This window comes from Vicugna pacos, chromosome 11 (assembly GCF_048564905.1).
Source record: "Vicugna pacos chromosome 11, VicPac4, whole genome shotgun sequence".
NCBI classification, from domain to species: Eukaryota; Metazoa; Chordata; class Mammalia; order Artiodactyla; family Camelidae; genus Vicugna; species Vicugna pacos.
In genome coordinates, this window is record NC_132997.1 from 30,362,992 (window position 1) to 30,380,464 (window position 17,473).

At 47.9% G+C, this 17,473-nt stretch overlaps 1 protein-coding gene across 1 annotated transcript in view; it reads right to left on the minus strand.

Moving 5' to 3' along the window:
• Nucleotides 1–1,613, minus strand: part of NID1 (nidogen 1) — a 79,741-nt gene extending 78,128 nt beyond the window's left edge. Inside the window, exon 1 of the mRNA XM_072971021.1 lies at nt 1,271–1,613. Coding sequence (XP_072827122.1) covers nt 1,271–1,495 — 225 coding nt within the window. The 5' untranslated portion in view covers nt 1,496–1,613. The remainder of the gene's footprint in view (nt 1–1,270) is intronic.
• Nucleotides 1,614–17,473: the final 15,860 nt, after the last annotated feature.

The following is a 17,473-nucleotide window of genomic DNA, read 5'->3' on the forward strand; positions in this document are numbered from 1 at the left end:
GAAGTCAGAGTCTGTCCAATCACATTATAGTCACCGCAGGTGTCTCCCAATATTGTTTACAGTCCTCATGACCTTGAAAGTACAGTCACCAGCTGACCCGCCATTGCATCCACGGCTACACCGTGCTGTTTAATATGGTTAAAAATAAACACATATACTATTTCCTACGACTTAAATTTTTTTTTTAATTTGTGTTTCAACATAATGGATCTCCTCGGCAAGCCTGTGGATTTTCTCTGACGCATTTAAAACCTGAGACGGGGTCTTCACAGGGAGGTCAGGGCAGGCGCCCGCAAGGCGACACGCTCTGCGGGCGGGGGCTGTAAGCACTGCTCTCTCGGCCCAGCCGGCCAGCTGCACGCGGGTGTTGTCCCAGGCGCGGCGGCCGGGCCAGAGGACCAGCAAGCCGTTCCCCGCGCAGGGCCGGCTCCCGCCGCGGCCGGCGGCGCCCCCCACCTCCTGGAATGCGCGCAGCTTTTTATGAAATCCACATGGCGCGCGGCGGCAGGAGGCGGCACCAAACGACTTTGCGGAGGTGACAGCGTCCCCGCGCCGGGCCAGTTTCGAGAAGGCTCCAGAGAACGGGAGGTCCCGGGCCCGCTCTCCATCTGTCCCCGCCCCCCGTGGTGACAATGCTGCGCGACAGGAAACTGGGTCACCGGAGCGCCCCGCGTCCCCAGCCCTGAACCCTGCACTGCAACCAGCCCCACGGCGAGCAGAACCGCGGCCAAGACAAGCCCGGAGCCCGCGCGCGCAGCGGCCGGGCTGCCGGCCCCGCTCCCGGGCGCAGAGCGCGCTGCGGCGGGCTCCCCCTGCGCCGGCGCCGCCGGGGGTCCCCGCGCCCGCGCCTGGTCCCAACCGGACCGGGTTCTGTCCCCAGAAGACAGGCGACAATGGCGAGTCGCGGACCGACTTCCCCGCGGCCTCCGGGGAGGAAACTCCGCCGGGTCCCGGGGTCCGGCAGGGCGCGCGCGGGGCCGCGCAGACGGGGCGGGCTCCCCAGACCCGAGTGCCCCTCCAGCGGCGACAGGGACCCGGCGGCGGGGAGGCGTCGGCGGGCCGGGCGGAGGCGGGAGCCCCCTTGGGCTTGGAGACCCGGCGCCGCACCCCGCGCCCCGGCGGCCAGCGGGCCCGGGTCCCCGCCCACGACGCCCACGTCCGGCCGGCTCCGCGGGCGCCCCCGGCCCGCCCCGGCCTTCCTTCCGACGCCGCCAGCCCCCACGTCCTCCCCCTCACCTGCCTCCACCGCCCGCCCGGGTCGCACACTCACGTAGACCGAGTTGATGTCGGATCTGTCGAAGAAGCGGAGCGGTGTGCTCAGCTCCAGGGCTGGGGAGACGCGGTCGTCCCCGGCCTCCAGCTCCAGGTCCCCGTGGCCGGGGCCGAAGGGAAAGAGCTCCTGGCGGCTCAGGCAGCCCCCGGGCCCAGCCAGCAGCAGCTGCAGCAGCAGCGCCCGCGTCCACGCAGCCCCGCTCCGGCGGACCGCGCTCCACATGATCCCGAACTGCCGTCCCGCAAGCCGAGCGGCTCCGCGGCCCGAGGCTGCGGAAGGCGGAGACGTAACCCGACGCCCCGGCAGCCCCTCCACGCCTCCCGCCGTCCCCACCCCGGGAAATAGGGGAGGGGAACCGAGGGGAGATGGGGAGGGCCCCGCCCCGACCACGGGGCGCGCCGCCGAGGCTGCCCAATGGCCGCGAGGGGGAGGGCGAGGGGCGACGCCGAATCTCCCCGCCCTGCGGGCCTGGTCGCCCTCGTTCCCGCGGGGCCATGGGCTCTGGTGGCCGCGATTCCCGAAACCAGCCCACTTCGCAGGGGACGGCCCCTCCCGGAGGGGGGAGCAATGCGCCCGGCTCCGCGCCGTTGTCCTCGGGTCAGGGCTAAGTCGTGGAGGTCGGGCGACGCGGACATGCTCTGGATTCGGGGACACAGCCCGCCCCACTGATGCCTGGCGGCGTCGGCGGTCGGACCCACAGGCTCAGACTCTGGCAGGAAGAGAGGGTGGTGGGTGGTGGGGGCTGGAGGTAGCAAGAAGGGCCTGGACCAGACGCGTGGCCTTTTGCGCCTTCATCCATTCCTGCAGCGTCACTGAGTGCCGGATCAGGGGCTCGGGAACTGGAGGTTCGGCCGGAAGTCGGGTTCCACCCTCCGACGTGGTCACGAATGTATCAAACATCATTCAGTGCTAGGTGGGGTGGGGTGCCCCAGTGATAAAAGACATTAGGGCTGGAATAAAAGCCAAGGAGAGCTTCTTTGGGGACGTGGCTTGATTCCTGGAAGGGATGGAATTTCACCAGGGGGTCTGGAGAAGGAAATTTCTGGAAGCTGGAGGGCGTGAGCTGTGGGTGTAGTCAAGGTACCATCCCCCAGTGGAGACTTTGGGAAAGGAGTCCTGTTCGAAGTGAAGTCGTTTAATACCAAACCGAGGAATTTGAACTCACAGAACTATGGAGAGTCCTTGACAAAGGGACATAAGCCATGTAAGTGGTCTTCTGAGTCGTCGGTTGATTATTAATTTGGCACTGGGCTGAAAGTAAAGACTCGGAGGTCTTCAGAAGATCATTGAAAAGGGGGGAAAACGGGTGAGAGAGGAAAAGGTGCAAACTGAGAAGAGATGAATCTAACAGGCACTGCAATGAAAGAAGGATAAGACCTGATTAGACGTTTGCTTAGCGGGGTGGAGGGGTGGCGGGGAAGAAGAAGAGTTTAAATTGGGTGGAAGGTTTTGAGCCTGGAGAATTGCAAAACCTGTGCTGCCTTTTGCAATCAGGGAATGGGAGCTGGGACTTTGGGAGCTGGATATGTGTTGAATGTCAGACTTGTTAGCCTGGAGAGGTCACCAGGGTATCCCCCATTGCCTGTCGCCTGCTAAAAATCAAGGACCTGGGACTGATTTGGGATAGTTCTCCCAATAGGCAGCAAATTCTATATAGTGTTTAGGGAGCATGAGTTCTGAGTCAGTAGAAAATATAAAGAAGCAGCCAGTAAAATATACGCTCATTTTGCAAACATAGTAGCCCTAGCAGGCAGAGACCACCCCCACTTTACAGGGGAGGGACGAAGAGGCCCAGAGAGGTTTGCATCACTTTGCTAAGGTCACACAGCTGGAAGCCTGCGGGACCCAGCTCTGGGGCCACCTTAATCAGGACATTAAGTGGCCTCTGTTGCTGCATTTGTTACTCCTGTGGTTAAAGAGTGACTAATGCTGCCTGCAGTCTGTTGCCAAATCCGTTGGCTTTTCCTTCAGCTCCCTCCCAGAACTGCAGCACTTGGGGGCTTGGAGCCTCCGTCCTGCCCTAGAAGCACATTGACTCTACCATGCCATCCGTAGCCTGAGCTGCTGCGTGGTCCATCTCTGGGCTTCTGCCTGTTCCAACCAAGAGAACTCCATATAGAGGCTCTTCGTCCTCCGTGCTCACCTGTAGGCAGCACGGGCCCCATGACTCCCCATGTGCGCTCGGCCAGCCACATCCTGCCCGCGCCCCGGACCCTCCCCTTTCAGAACCCCCATCCCACCTTCTGTCTCACATCAGAGCCACCTCTGGCCTCTGACGCTGTTGCCTGGCCCTGGAATGCTCTCACCCATCTCACGAATTCTCCCTTTTTAGTACTCAGACAGCTTCTGAAATGCCTGTTGGGCCAGACGGTTTTCCTCAGCTAACGCAGAAGCAGGGGCAGGTCTTCACTATGGCGGTTCAGAGCATCTCGGAGACCAGTCGGCTGAGACTTGCACTGTGCCATTTACCAGCCCACTAAACTCAGGCAGGGCTCTGTATCCTCCCCATTTGCATGGGATGTCATACCTACCATCAAAGGATTGTTATGAGAAAAAAATGAGATGATCCTGGAAATGGCCCCAGCACAGAGCTGGGCACAAAGTAAGTGCTCACTAATATGAAGCCATCATGACTATTGAATGTATTTTTTTTTAAATGATTCTTCTTATTTCAGCATTTACTCAGAATCCACTTGGAGTCAGTCACTGTACTAGGAATTCGAAATACGAAAACCATGAACTCATAATCCCTTTTGTAAGCAGCTCGCTGTCTGTTGGAAGAGGCAGACACAACGGCAACAGAGTGGGATGTTGAACAGACACACGGAGAGCGACGGCAGACGACCCTAACTGAACGCCTGCGCCTGCTGGGTGCTGTAAAGGGCTTCAAGTTTAATACTAACAATTGCTCAAGATGGTAGCTTTATAGGAGATGAAGGGAAATGAGATTTGCAAAAGCTAATGTGCCCAGTTTCACACAGTGAGTGGAAGAGCCAGGATTTGAATCTCAGTGTAACTGAAATCAAAGCAGATAGTCCATGGACTACACCCTCCTTTCTGTAGCAGGAGAGGTTGCTCCCTCATTGCCATCCACAAAACATATTTGCTCCGTTGTTTACACACAATGTTCATGCCCCGTTTACATCTGCTTCTGTTTCCTGATTTCATTAGCAACTGTCTTGCTAATGAAGTAAGTGGGGTATATGCTGTCACTACCTGTCATTTCCTATTGATAGCCCAGCACATTGCCTGGTGCTCGGGGGGACGTGCCATCTATGCTGTGCCTCCCGTTTGGACAATGTGGGCTGGATGCCAGCCACTCCTTTGGAACTTACAGTTTCAAGTACACTTATTTAGTGTGCAATCACAATCTTCATCACAGAATATTTAATTTCATATTTTGCTCTGGTCATGAAATATACATAAGTGTATTTAATAACTAGATGTTTTTCTCTAGTTGTTTTATGGTTTTTTTCCCCCCAGATATTAGCTCTTTGGGGCAAGGATCATGTGTTCTTTTTCCTTTCCAAAGTTTACAGAGTCTAGGCCAGTACTGCGTGCACATTAAAAAAGTCAACAGTTTGAGAATTCAGTAATACTTTTAAGAACCATTTGAGATCTGCAGTAGCATATGCACCCACAAAGGCATGATCACTTCAGTGTTTTTTTTTTTTTTTACGTTTAAGTCATTGGGTGAGGCAGGAAGGCAAAATTTAGGAAGCAGGCTCTTTCTATAAGTAGCCAAGGTAACTTCTATTTGGCTCATTCAAACAAACATCCAGGCAACCGAGCGGAAAAATAGCTCAATTGTCTATTTTGCTGAAGGAGATGTCTGTTCTAATCTCACTCTCCAGCAAGGTTTGGCTGCTGACCACATATGGCCACCGAAGGGTCCTTCATTTACCAGATGTCATGTAGAGTTAAATTTAGTACTGTTTCCGTTTCAGGGGAATTCACTTAATTCATGAGTAGGATGATTGCTGCTTTAAACAAGTTAAATTAAGCTCCATTGCTAGAGGGAGACCGTAAATTGAATGACCATCCCCAGCGAAGTCTGAGAGTCAAACAGGATCTGGCGCTCAATTTTCAGTATTTTCAAAGGAGATTTGGAGCAAAGAGACTTTGGGGAAACACGATCATGTTCATCGATGTGTTTGGTTTGGAAGATACCGCAGTTTTCAGGATAACATTTAATCCTTCTATCGCTACATCCTGTTTTCATCTGGATGTTTTGCTTGTTCATTACCATCAGACCTGCAGTAACACCTGCCTTTTGTTGTTGTTTCAATAGTCTATTTTTGTTTATGTTATTTGCAGACTCACATAAAACACACACACACACACACACGATTTTACCTAGACTCTTTGAAGGTAAGTCTCAAACGTGTCCCGTTACCTCAGAATACTCTAGTGTACGTTTCCTAAAAACTGGAACATTCTCTTACACAGCCACAATGTACTCGTCACAATAAGAATGTTAACGTTGAATATGCATGTGTGGATATATATATATATATGATTATATATCAGTATATACACCACTATGTATCATTATCCATGTATGTGGTACATAATCTGTTGTCATCTAATCTACTGATCTTTTTCCAAGTTCATCAGATGTCAAAATGATGTCCTTTAATAGCAGAACATCCCCGCTTATAAGTTGCTTTCATAACAGTTTATCCTGCTTTAATTTGAAAGAGTTCCTCGTTCCTTATCTTTCATGACCTTGACGGTTTTTAAGGGTGCAGATTACCTCTCAGTTTGGGTTCGTCTGACGTGTCCTTTATAATTAGATGAGATCTTTGCATACGTGTTGGCAGGAGGAGCACAGAAGTGATGAGGTGTCTTTCTCAGCACGTCGTGTCAAGAGGCACGTGGTGTCGGTTGGTCCTGATGTTGCCGGTGTTCACGCTGGCTGCACCGGGTACATTCGCGTCTCCCGGATTTCTCCACCATAAAATTATGGTATTTTCTTTTGAAATTAATATGTATGTTGTAGGGAGTTAATTTGAGGCTGTAAATATCCTGTTTTTCATCAAACGCTTACCTTCTCGATGAAACTCCAGTGATGATTCTTGCCAGGATCAGTTATTATTGTGATGTTTGCCAAATGGTTTTTAATTCCTTTGGTCATTTAAAAGTTTTTTTTTCAAAATTGTGGTGAGATACACATAACATAATATTTACCATCTGAGTCATTTTTAAGTGTACAGTTCAGTGGTATGAAGCACATTCATGTACGGCCATCACCACCATCCATCTCCAACCTCTTTTCATCTTGCAAAACTGAAACCCTTTATCTATTAAACAATAAATCCGCCTTCTTCCCCGACCCTCCCTGGGGCCACCAGCCCCCCGCAACCACCTTTTTACTCTCTGTGTTTGTGACCTGACTCCTCTAGGTACCTCAGACGAGTGGAATCTAGCAGTATTTGCCTTTTGGAGACTTATTCCACAGAGCGCAGTGTCCTCAAGGTGCATCCGTGTTGCAGCGTGTGTCAGAACTTCCGTCCTTGTCCAGGCTGAACAACGCTGCCCGCGTGCACCACATTTGCTCGTCCAACCGCCCTTCAGAGACAGCTGGGCTGCTTCTACACTTCGGCTGCTGTGGACGCTGCTGCTGTGACCAGGGGTGTACACACATCTACTGGAGCCTCTGCTTTCTGTTCTCTGGGGTCTAGACCCAGAAGTGGACTTGCTGGATCACGCGGTAACTCTATATTTTCACTTTTTGAGGAGTCACCATGCTGTTTCCATAGTGACTGCACCACATTTTACCGTCCCACCAACAGTCCACACAGGTTCCAGTTTCTCCAACGTTCTCACCAATACTTACTCCCTGTTTTGTTTTTCGTGGTTTTGTTTTTTAATAGTTTCCATCCTAATGTGTGTGAGGTGGTATCTCACTGTGGCTCTTGATTTGCATTTCCCTAATGATTAGTGATGCTGAGCATCTTTTAGGTGTGTAATGGCCATTTGCATACCTTCTTTAGAAAAATGTCTATTCAAGCCCTTTGCCCGTTTTGGATTGGGTTTTGTTTGGAGTCTCCATCAGTAGTGGTCCCTTTTTAAAGTTCCTTATTTTGAAAAATTTCAAATTTGAGAAAATCTGGTCAAGATTGCATCCAAAACGCCAATTGTTAATTATTTTGCTACATTTGCTTCGTCTCATTCAACCCCCTTCTGTACATTATTACTATTATTTGTGTAACCAGTTGAGAGCAAATTACAGGTCTCATGGCCCCTTTGTGCCTGAGTATTTGATGGGAGGTCTCCTAAGAACGCCGTATTTAGGAAGTTCAATACGGACAGTCTCATTACCTGAACATGCGGTCCGTATCGCATTTTACCAATTGTCCCAATGACGTTCTTTGTGGTCCTGAACTTTTTGGTGATCCAGGATCTAATCCGAGGTCACGCATTGCATGTAATTGTCCTATCTCACTAGTCTTTAATCTGAAGCAGACTCAGTCCTTCTTTGTCTTCCATGTTGTTAACAGAACAGGTCGATTATCTTGTGGGATGCGTCTCAGTTTAGGTTTGTCTGATTGTTTTCTCAGGATTAGAGCAGGGTTGTGCAATCTGGCAGGAACACTGCAGAACTGACGTGGCGTCACAGCGGGTCCCTCGGCCCCATTACTGGTGGTGTTAACTTTGGTCAGTTGACTGCCAGAGTTCTCCACTTGTATTTTTGTAGAAAGTAAAATTAACTAGTAATGTCTCCTTAAGCACCAGCATTATTACTCTTGTTATTAATGAAGACTCATTATCTTTCCCCACTTCAGAGTTTGTAAAGCATATTCATGTGTTTAATTCCATTTCCAATCCCTGTGTTTCAAATTTTTCCTTTAATATCAATTTTCTTCTATATTTTTTTCTCTCCAAAATCATTTGTGAGGGTATTTTTACAACTACATTGTGTTCCAGGACAATGTTTGTCCCAAGACAATACTACAGGAAACTTGGGAGATTAACCTAAAAGGCTTATATTTATAGCCTCTCAGCTCTGGTTCACAATTTCCTTCTTCCAATAGTGGATTTTCATATTTTAATTTAATCACTGGTTTTTTTCCTAGCTTTAATTGACAAATTCAAATCATACACATTTAAGGTGTACAGTGTGATGATCTGCTATATACATACATCATGTAATAATTACCATTATCATATGATAAGCACATCCATCACATTTATCATAATTCACACACCTCTCTTTTCACAATTACCATTTTGTGTGTGTTGTGAGAACACTTAAAATCTACTTTCTCAGCAAATTTTAGGTGTACAGTCCACTACTGACCAGAGTCACCATGCTGTATATTTGACCCCCAGGACTTACTCACCTTGTAACTGGAAGTGTGTGCCCTCTGGCTGACTGCTCCCCATTTCCCCCACTGTCCAGCCCCTGGCAACCACCATTCTATGCCCCCTTCTCTGAGAGAACAGCAAAAGCTTTTAACATTGTCACCCATACTCGCCTTAGATGACTCACACGGCTATTTCATGGACAATAACAGTGACCTGTGAACTATCTTGTGGTAACCTACAATGAAAAAGAATGTGAAGACAAGTACATGGACGCATATGCCTGCCTGGGACACTGTGCCGCACACCAGAATCAGACACGTTGTAACTGACAGTACTTCAGTTAAAAAAAACAGTGATCTGTGATAGGTCACCCTCATGGCCTAAGCTTCTTGACTACCACTCCATCTCAGTCAAGTGCAAATAAAGGTATTGTTTTCTCTTAATTCTCTGTTGTTAATAAATGTTCATGATGTCCCGTTTCCAGTGGGGTGGGTATAGCTCAGTGGTAGAGCACGTGCTTCACATGCATGAGGTCCTGGGTTCAATCCCACTTAAAAAAAAGAAATAAAAATAAATCTTTAAAAAAAAATCGCTTTTTTTAAAAGTCCGATTTCCATGTGGCAAGTTTAGTGCCACAAAACAGAGCAGATCAAATTCACATAATTAAGTAAATTCAGCATAAATTGCAATGACTGATGACAATGTACTTTGCTATCTCTGACTGTACTCCGTTACATAGCAAGAAGGTGGTCAGAGCATGATGGCTCATTACTCTGTGTTAGCTAGTTCGGTGAAAAGTGATTTCAAAAGTGTGTTCTGTACAATCTGTCCTTGTTGGAATGGGATCAAGCAATAGTCACCATTTGTCCTCTGGTTCTGTGTTTGTTGCTAGACCAACTAGCCACTGAGCAAATGGGTGGGGAACAGATCTAAAATAAAAAATCAAAATTGTAACCCATTTCCTCACAGCCTCAGGTGTGCTTAGGTGGGGTGAAGTAAAGAATCTGCTGAGCTAGAACTTCAGATCACCCAGTCCGGGGGTACAGGCTACATGCCACATCCTTGGTGCCTGGATGCTGCGCTTAGAGCCTGTGCCTTCTGGGAAATACTGCATCATAATGTCTTCTCTGGATAGTTTATCTTTCTGTGCAATAGACTAGACAACTGCCTGCCTGGGATTTTTAAAAAATTATTGATGTAGAGCATCAGTTTACAGTGCTGTGCCAATTTCTGGTGCACAGCATAATGTTTCAGTCAGACACGTACACGCAGGTATCCCTTCTCATATTCTGCTTCATGATAGCTTGCTGCAAGACATTGAATATAGTTCCCTGTGCTCTAGAAGCCTGTTGTTTCTGGGATTGTTTTAGAGGGCACAGAAGACGCCTCCAGTTCCCGATTTACCCACTGGTTTTCGCTTTGTCTGTCAAACTGATGGTTTTCCTTCCGACTTAAAGCAGAGGCCACCCAAGTTTGTGAGTTTTGAAAAGCACGTTTTGGCACAGCAAAGAGAATTTCAAGGACTAGAAGAGGTATGGGAGGTTACCAATGAGGACTGGAAAATGAGAGACTGGGGAAACCAGCATGGCCCCTTTCGTGGTCCCACTGGGGTCAGCCAGGTCTGCCCACTCAAGTGCTGAGGCCAGGGCACATATTTGGTGCTAAGCTTTTTGCTGGGCTAACTGACTCCAAGTCATTTTATCTAGTATTTATGTTGACGTCTTTAATCACCTACACTGATCGTTATTCATTTATTTATTCATTCGTTTATATTTATTAAGTATGAGTTATTATTACAAAATATAAAATATATTATATAAAGTATATGACATATATGTTATATATTATGAAATATAAATGTATTATTAAATAAAATGTGTAATGTTATATCTATGTATATTTATATATACAAACGTAAATTTATATTTACATCTTTAGTAGCCTCTACTGATCATTAATTCATTTACTCGTTTATTCATCAATTTATATTTATTATTTATTATTTTATTATATTTATATAATGTATTGTGTGATGTATATTATATATAATAATTACACGTAAATGCATTATTAAATATAAATGTAAATATATATTTATTATCATTGCGTATATTTGTATATATAAATGCAAGTTTATATTTACATCTTTAGTAACATACACTGATCGTTTATTCATCGATTTGTTCATTTATTCATCAGTTACTAAGTACTGAGCACTACCTGACACTGTTCTCGGCCCTGGGCGCACGGAGAACCACGCATGCTGGTGAGGAAGACGGACCGTCATGGGGTGAATAAGCAGCTATGCGCTGTGTCAGGTGGTGATGAGTGAAGGTGCTGCGAGTGAACACAATTTAGGAAGGAGATTAGGGGAAGGGTTTACCGAGGGACGGGGGTCGGTGTGAGAGGTGGTTTTATTTAGGGAGATCAGAGAGGTCCTCTTCAAGGAAGTTCCTTTGGAGCAGAGGCCTGAGGAGGGGAGGGAGGGAGCCGCACGTGTGCGGTGAGGAGCATCCCAGGCGGAGGTCTGGGCAGGGCTGCTCGGGGGCCCAGGGGACCGCGGATGTGAGCTTCCTGAGCCAGAGGGCCTCCCGGTGTTCACAGAACGGCAAGTGGGCCTGGCAGGAGGAGCTGGGTGAGTGAGGAGTAGGCGTCTTGGGCTTTGGACAGTTAGCAAGCGCCTGAGAATGGTCCAGGAAGCGATACCAAAACCGGAAGGAATCACCAGATTCCTAGAATACGTATTTTCATGATCGAGTTTCAACGGCTGCCTCTGGTTATAGAAAACGTTGAAGAGAGTACGAATCCAGCAGGAGAGAGCCAAGGAGGGAAACGATCCCAGTGTGAGACTGAATGAGCCATCGTCCTTGGGAAGACAGAGGTACAAGGAGCAAAACTCCAGAGCCATCTCATTCAGAAGTACAGCCAGTTCCTCGACTGCTTGCTTGGAAAACGCAAATCTGTTCCAACAGGAATGATAATAGGTTAGGGAACGGTTGCAGCATAATGCGTTTTTGCAAGTGCTTGTGCAAAACTTCGTCTTCCCGAAGCACCAGACGAACACAGAAAATTGCACCAGTTGAACTGTGCTGCGTAGGGATGAACAAACGCTCAGACGCACAGCTCTTGCCAGGACAGTGAGCCACGCCCACCCCCAGGTCGGGCTACGATTTTCCCATTTCAGATACTCCTCCATCCATTCCTTGACACTCACCTTTGCGAAGCCCTTCCCTGGCCCTCTGGCCCCCACCATCCTCTCTCTACTATCCACTCAGCCCACTTTGTTCTCTCTGTTTTCTGTTCATTTTCTCCCTTTATCTCCTGCTGTTGTTTTTTAAATTTCACTTATGAAGTTTTGGGCTCCTAACACCATTTCTCCCACAAACCCCGTGTTTTTATTTCTGCGGTGATTTTCAGGAGTGCATATGTTGCCATCTAGCGGAACCTGTCACTTTCCCGTAACAGCTTCCAGCACAGCCAAGATAATGTGCAGATTTCCTCGGACCCACCTGTCTCCCTCCAGTGTCATTCAAATCAGAAAAAAAGTGACCTCCCAGTGCCATCCTGGACAGCGATGACATTTAGGCCACCATGGGACCAAAGGGCACCTGGCTTCCTCCTTTGAGTTAACTTTGTCTCCTGCAGAGGGCCAGGGAGTCCGCCTTCCAGATCCTTCTCAAAGCGCCTGCCTTGTCCACATCTGCTCCTGGAGACGCTCCCGCCCTTGGCTCCCTGCCCACTGGAAACCACACACAGTCATCCATTTAGATGGCAAAAATTGTCTTCTGGCAGCAAATAATTCGTTAGAAGGAGGGGTAACTGGAAGTTAGCCAGTGGAAGTCAGTTTGGAGAGGTCCATTCGGGTCAGACTCAGCAGAAGTCTGAATGTCCTGAGGGGTGGATAGGAGACTTCCCTAAAGTGAGGGTGGTGACACAGAAATGTTACACAAGTAAGTGCAAAGGAGACTTTTTTGGGGAAATGATTGGCCCAGGAATTTTCTGGCTCATGACTTTCCAAGTCTTCAACCGCCTTATGGAAAGCCACGCGGGCTGGCGGTATTGGTTTTCTGTCTGTCCAGGGGAGATGAGAAATGTCCAGGGGTTGTAGAGAACCCCATGTGGTGTCTTATCCAACCTCTTATACCCCCGGTCACATCTCCTGAAACTCCATTGGGTTGCAAAGGCAAGGCGTGTCCCCTGCAGATAAAATCCAGGGTCTGGGTACAACTTCTTGCTACATAACCAGAGCCGACTCCTCTGTGCTTCCCATGGGTTAAATAATCACCCCGTGTACAGCCACACTGCAGCAGTGTGACAATGATACGTCAGCAGACAAGGAAGGCCGGGTTAGGGCGTGGAGGGGCAGAAGAGCAGGCCTGCGTGAGGGTGGAGACCAGGTGTGTTCTTGGGCAAGGAGGAGCCACTGATAGTGTCTGAGTAGTGACAGTAACTGAATTGTCCTGTGGGAAGACTCCTCTATCTGTACGGTTCAGGAGGAATTAGTGAAGAAACATCATGAATGTGGGAGTGTCAGGCACAAGGGAAAGATACCAATACATCAGAGAGATGGACTCGATAAGGGGAAAAGGAGGGGAATGTGGTAGCCATGGAAATGCGCCGCTCCCATCACCACTGATTGACAGCGCTGGTGGCTGGATCTCTGCACCCATCGCAGCATCAGGCTGAGGCCCCCTGCCCCAACTCGGGGGGCGGGGTAGGGGCACCCCATTCCTGCAGGTGCGGGCTCCTCCTTCAGGTGACTTGGCCAAGGAGCCCCCATCGGCTAACAAGAGTCACGTGGCAGCCTGAGTGTCTTCCTCTGGATCCTCTGGTTTCCTCCCTGTCCTTCCACCCGCGTGAGACCGCCTGAGTCTGATGGTCCCCTGCCGACGCCTGCTCCCTTGCTTTATCCTTCACAGGCCCAAGAAGAAGATGGGTGAGGTTTGGGGACTGGCTCCCTCACTGCCCGCTGGCAAAGAGGACCATTGCATCTGTGTCGTTTACAAAAGATGTCCCATATACATGGGGTCATCTAATCATTCCAGCAGCCCCGTGAGGGATGTATGACCATCCTCACGTTTCTCGTGCAGAAACTGGGGCTGAGAGTATTTAAATGGTGGCCAGAGGTCTCAACAGCTAATAAACATAACACTATACTCTTTCCATCCATGTCAAGACATTCAGGCAATTGCATAAAAAATGTTAGAGGCCACATAAGACAATTACCTAAATACAAAACATAGAAGTTGTTTTTTTTTGCATTCTAATCTGTTCTAATATGCAAATGTTCTAGGCAAGGCTGCCACTGCCGTGGACACACCCCGTTCTGCGTTCGCCTTTTCCGGCGAGCACGCTGATGCAATGGTTTCCCATGCTGTGGCACAGCTTTCATAATGCCTACTTTGCATACACTGCATTTATTAGAGCATGATTAATCTGACCATTTCCCATCTGTTAGCAGTTAGGCCGTTTCCTTTTCTTTTTTTCCCCCCGATATTATTTTAAAACATCTGCAGTGAATATTGCTCTTTCTCTCTGGGGATTATTTCCTCTAATCTTCTTCCCCCAAATAGGATTACTGGGTCAAAGGATATGAACATTTTTAGGGTGTGTGGAAGGGCAAAGGGATGTTTTGAGGTCGTGGGATGGGGATGGAAGATGGATGCCCCATGACCACGTGAGCGGGTCCTCTATCAAAGGCTGGGAAACTATCTGATTGCAGACGGACTGGCTGCCTGTCATTCAAGCTGCAGGCTTTCCCGACAGCATGCCAGTGTTCTGAATCATTCCTCTCTGATAAGGAGACACCAGCCCTATGATGTTCAAGACGTGGGACCAGCAGCAGCATTTGGGAACTTGTTAAAGTGCCCATTCTTGGGGTCCCACCGAGAACTACGGAGTCAGAGGCCCTGGGGGTGGACCCCAAACCGCCCTCCGTGATGCTGTGATCTCAAACCCTCTCCTCCACTTCTTTCTCTCTCTAGTGTCCCCCTTTCAGTCTTTACTTCATCCTACACACTCCTTCTCTTTCCTCTAACAAGCAAGAGAAATACCCTGTTCCCTGCTTCGATCCACATAACCCTGAAAAATCAAACTCCTCCTAAACACTGCCACGTAATTCTTTAATATGACTGTTTGACTTCTTTAATTAAAAGTGAAATGAGTTACTGATTCATTCATTCATTCTTTCAGCATCTACAATGTGCTGGACATTGTTTTAGGTCAGAGTAGGTCAAAGTTTGGGGGCCAAATAAATACTTTAGGCTTTGTGGGTGAAGAGGTAATGTCCTCAATTCTTTTTTTTTTAATTTTTAAAATTTAAATTTTTTTATTGGAGTACAATTACAATGTGTTGATTTCTGGTATACAGCACAATATCTCAGTCATATGTTCATTTTCATTTTTTTTTCATTAAAGGTTACTACAAGATATTGAGCATAGTTCCCTGTGCTGTACAGAAGAAACTTTTAAAAAAAATCTATTTATATATATTTATGTATATATATAGTGGCTAAAATTTGCAAATCTCAAACTCCCTAATCTATCCCTTCCCACCTCCTTTCCCCCTGTAATCATAGAAAATTGCTTACTATGTCTGCCAGTCTGTTTCTGTTTTGTAGATGAGTTCATAGTGTCTTCAATGTCCTGAATTCTTGAAGCAAAAAGCTAATAGTGGGTCTTTGTTTATGTGTTTACATTTTAAAATGTAAAAACATTCCCAAGCTTGCTGGATTTACTAAAACTAGGGAGGGCTGGATTTGGCCCAGGGACTATTATTTGGTGACCCCTGTTTTCAGCATTTCGTTCAGCATTGAACGAAAGAGATGAACATTCCTTCTGTCATGGAACTTACACTCTAGTGGAGGGAGACAGAAAATAAACGTAGCAAGTAAAATATGATGTATCAGAAGAAGTGCTGTGGAGAAAACAGACAAGCACTGGGAATGTGAGGGTGGAAGGGAAGTGGGAGTTTTAAATAAGGTGGTCAGCGAAAGCCTTGCTGAAAAGGTGGCAACTGAGCAAAGACTAAAGGGAAGCCAGTGAATGATCTGTGAGTCTTCCAGGCAGAGGGAGCAACAGTCAGTGCAAAGGTCCTGGGGCAGGACCGTGGCTGGTATATGTGAGACAGCAGGCGTGGCTAGAGCCAGAGTGACAGAGGGGAGTAGTCGGTGAGGTCAGTGTGTACACTCGTGTGTTCCACATGTGTGTGCACTTGTGAGTGTGTGTGTGCTTGTGTGGTGCTTTGGGTGTGAGGACCGGAGCAGCTACTGCAAGGTGATGTTCAGGGCACCGCCTGGCCTCTGAGCTCTGCCTCCCTTCCTGAGCCTGATTCTGTCCTGCTTCGCCCAGTTAAACCAGGAAGGATGTGCTTCCTGCCCCTAACCAGGGTCACTCCCCGGCTTCTCTAGAGTCTGTGCCATGGCTTGAGCCAGGCCTGGCCCTGCGCTTGGCCAGCAGGGAGGAGCCTGAGGTAGGAACACAAGCTGATGAGCAGGGCCTCGGCTTTCAGGGGGAGCTGAGACCTCACTAGAACGGTCAGGAAAACTCTCAAGTCTGAAATGAAAAGGGGGGGGGGAAGGACTTCCTATTAGAGATGAAAGGACCACACGGGAAGGGGTCAGATGTTTCTAGTAGTTTTTTGGGATCTTTACAGGAAGAGGGAAAGCGGACCCTCCAGGGGAAGCAAAGACCCCGCCCCGAGCTGATGTCTCCCCAGAGGACGGGAATGCGGGCAGCCTCCTCTGTTTCAGGCCATCGCCAGGCATAGCCAGGCCAGCTGGGACTCGGGTTGACTGAACTCAGGCTGAAGGGGTATTTCTGTGCGGAAACACAAACAGAAATGGACCCTGCATGTCGGGGCCCTCGTGACCTCCTGTCTGGGTCCTGAGTTGTTTCCACTTGGCCCCCCGCTCACCCTCCACCAGCTGCCCGAGGAAGCGTTCAGACAGCCTGACCCCGCGGCCCCCCAGCCGTCCCCCATTACGTCTTTTAGAGGCTCCCAGAACTGCAGGCTCCCGAAACCTACGAGGTTTTAAGTGAAGATCGAGGGAATCAACAGAGGATCACCAACTTTTTATTGTCCCCATCACTCAATTAATGACAGGACAATGTCACACTGAAATACTGGAATGACACAGGGTCAGGGTCAAGAGGAGTCCTTTTAGACATAAATGAACTTATTCACAAAACAGAAACAGACTCACAGACATTGAAAACAAGCATGGTTACCGGGGGAAACGGAGTGGGAAGGGATAAAACAGGAGTTAGAGATTTGCAGATACACACTACTGTATATAAAATAAACACCAAGGTCCTACTGCACAGCACAGGGAACTATATTCAATATCTTGCAGTAACCTATAATGAAAAAGAGTACGAAAAGGAATATATGTATGTTCATGTAAGACTGAAACACGATGCTGCACACCAGAAATTGACACAACATTGTAAACTGACTATACTTCAATAATTTTTTTTTAAAAAAGAAAGGCAAAAAAAAAAGTCTTTTTAATTGAATATGTTTAACCTGGAAAACCCACTTTATATGAAGAATATATATGTATATGTAACTGCATATGTGTGATTATATATAACATGTAATTGTAATATATGTAATTTTTTAAATTTATTTTTAAATTTTATTTTTGAGGGATCATTAGGTCTAAATTATTATGAGTTTTTTTTTTTGGTTTTTTTAATAGAGGTACTGGGTATTGAGCCCAGGACCTCATGTATGCTGAGCACGCACTCTACCACTGAGCTGTGCCCGCCTCGCCCAATATGTGTCATTTTAAAACAATCTTACCAGGGACTAATGAAAGCTTTGTCCCAGAACAAAGGTGCCCCAGGACTGTTTTTGTTTTGTTTTGTTTTGTTGTTTTTGTTTTT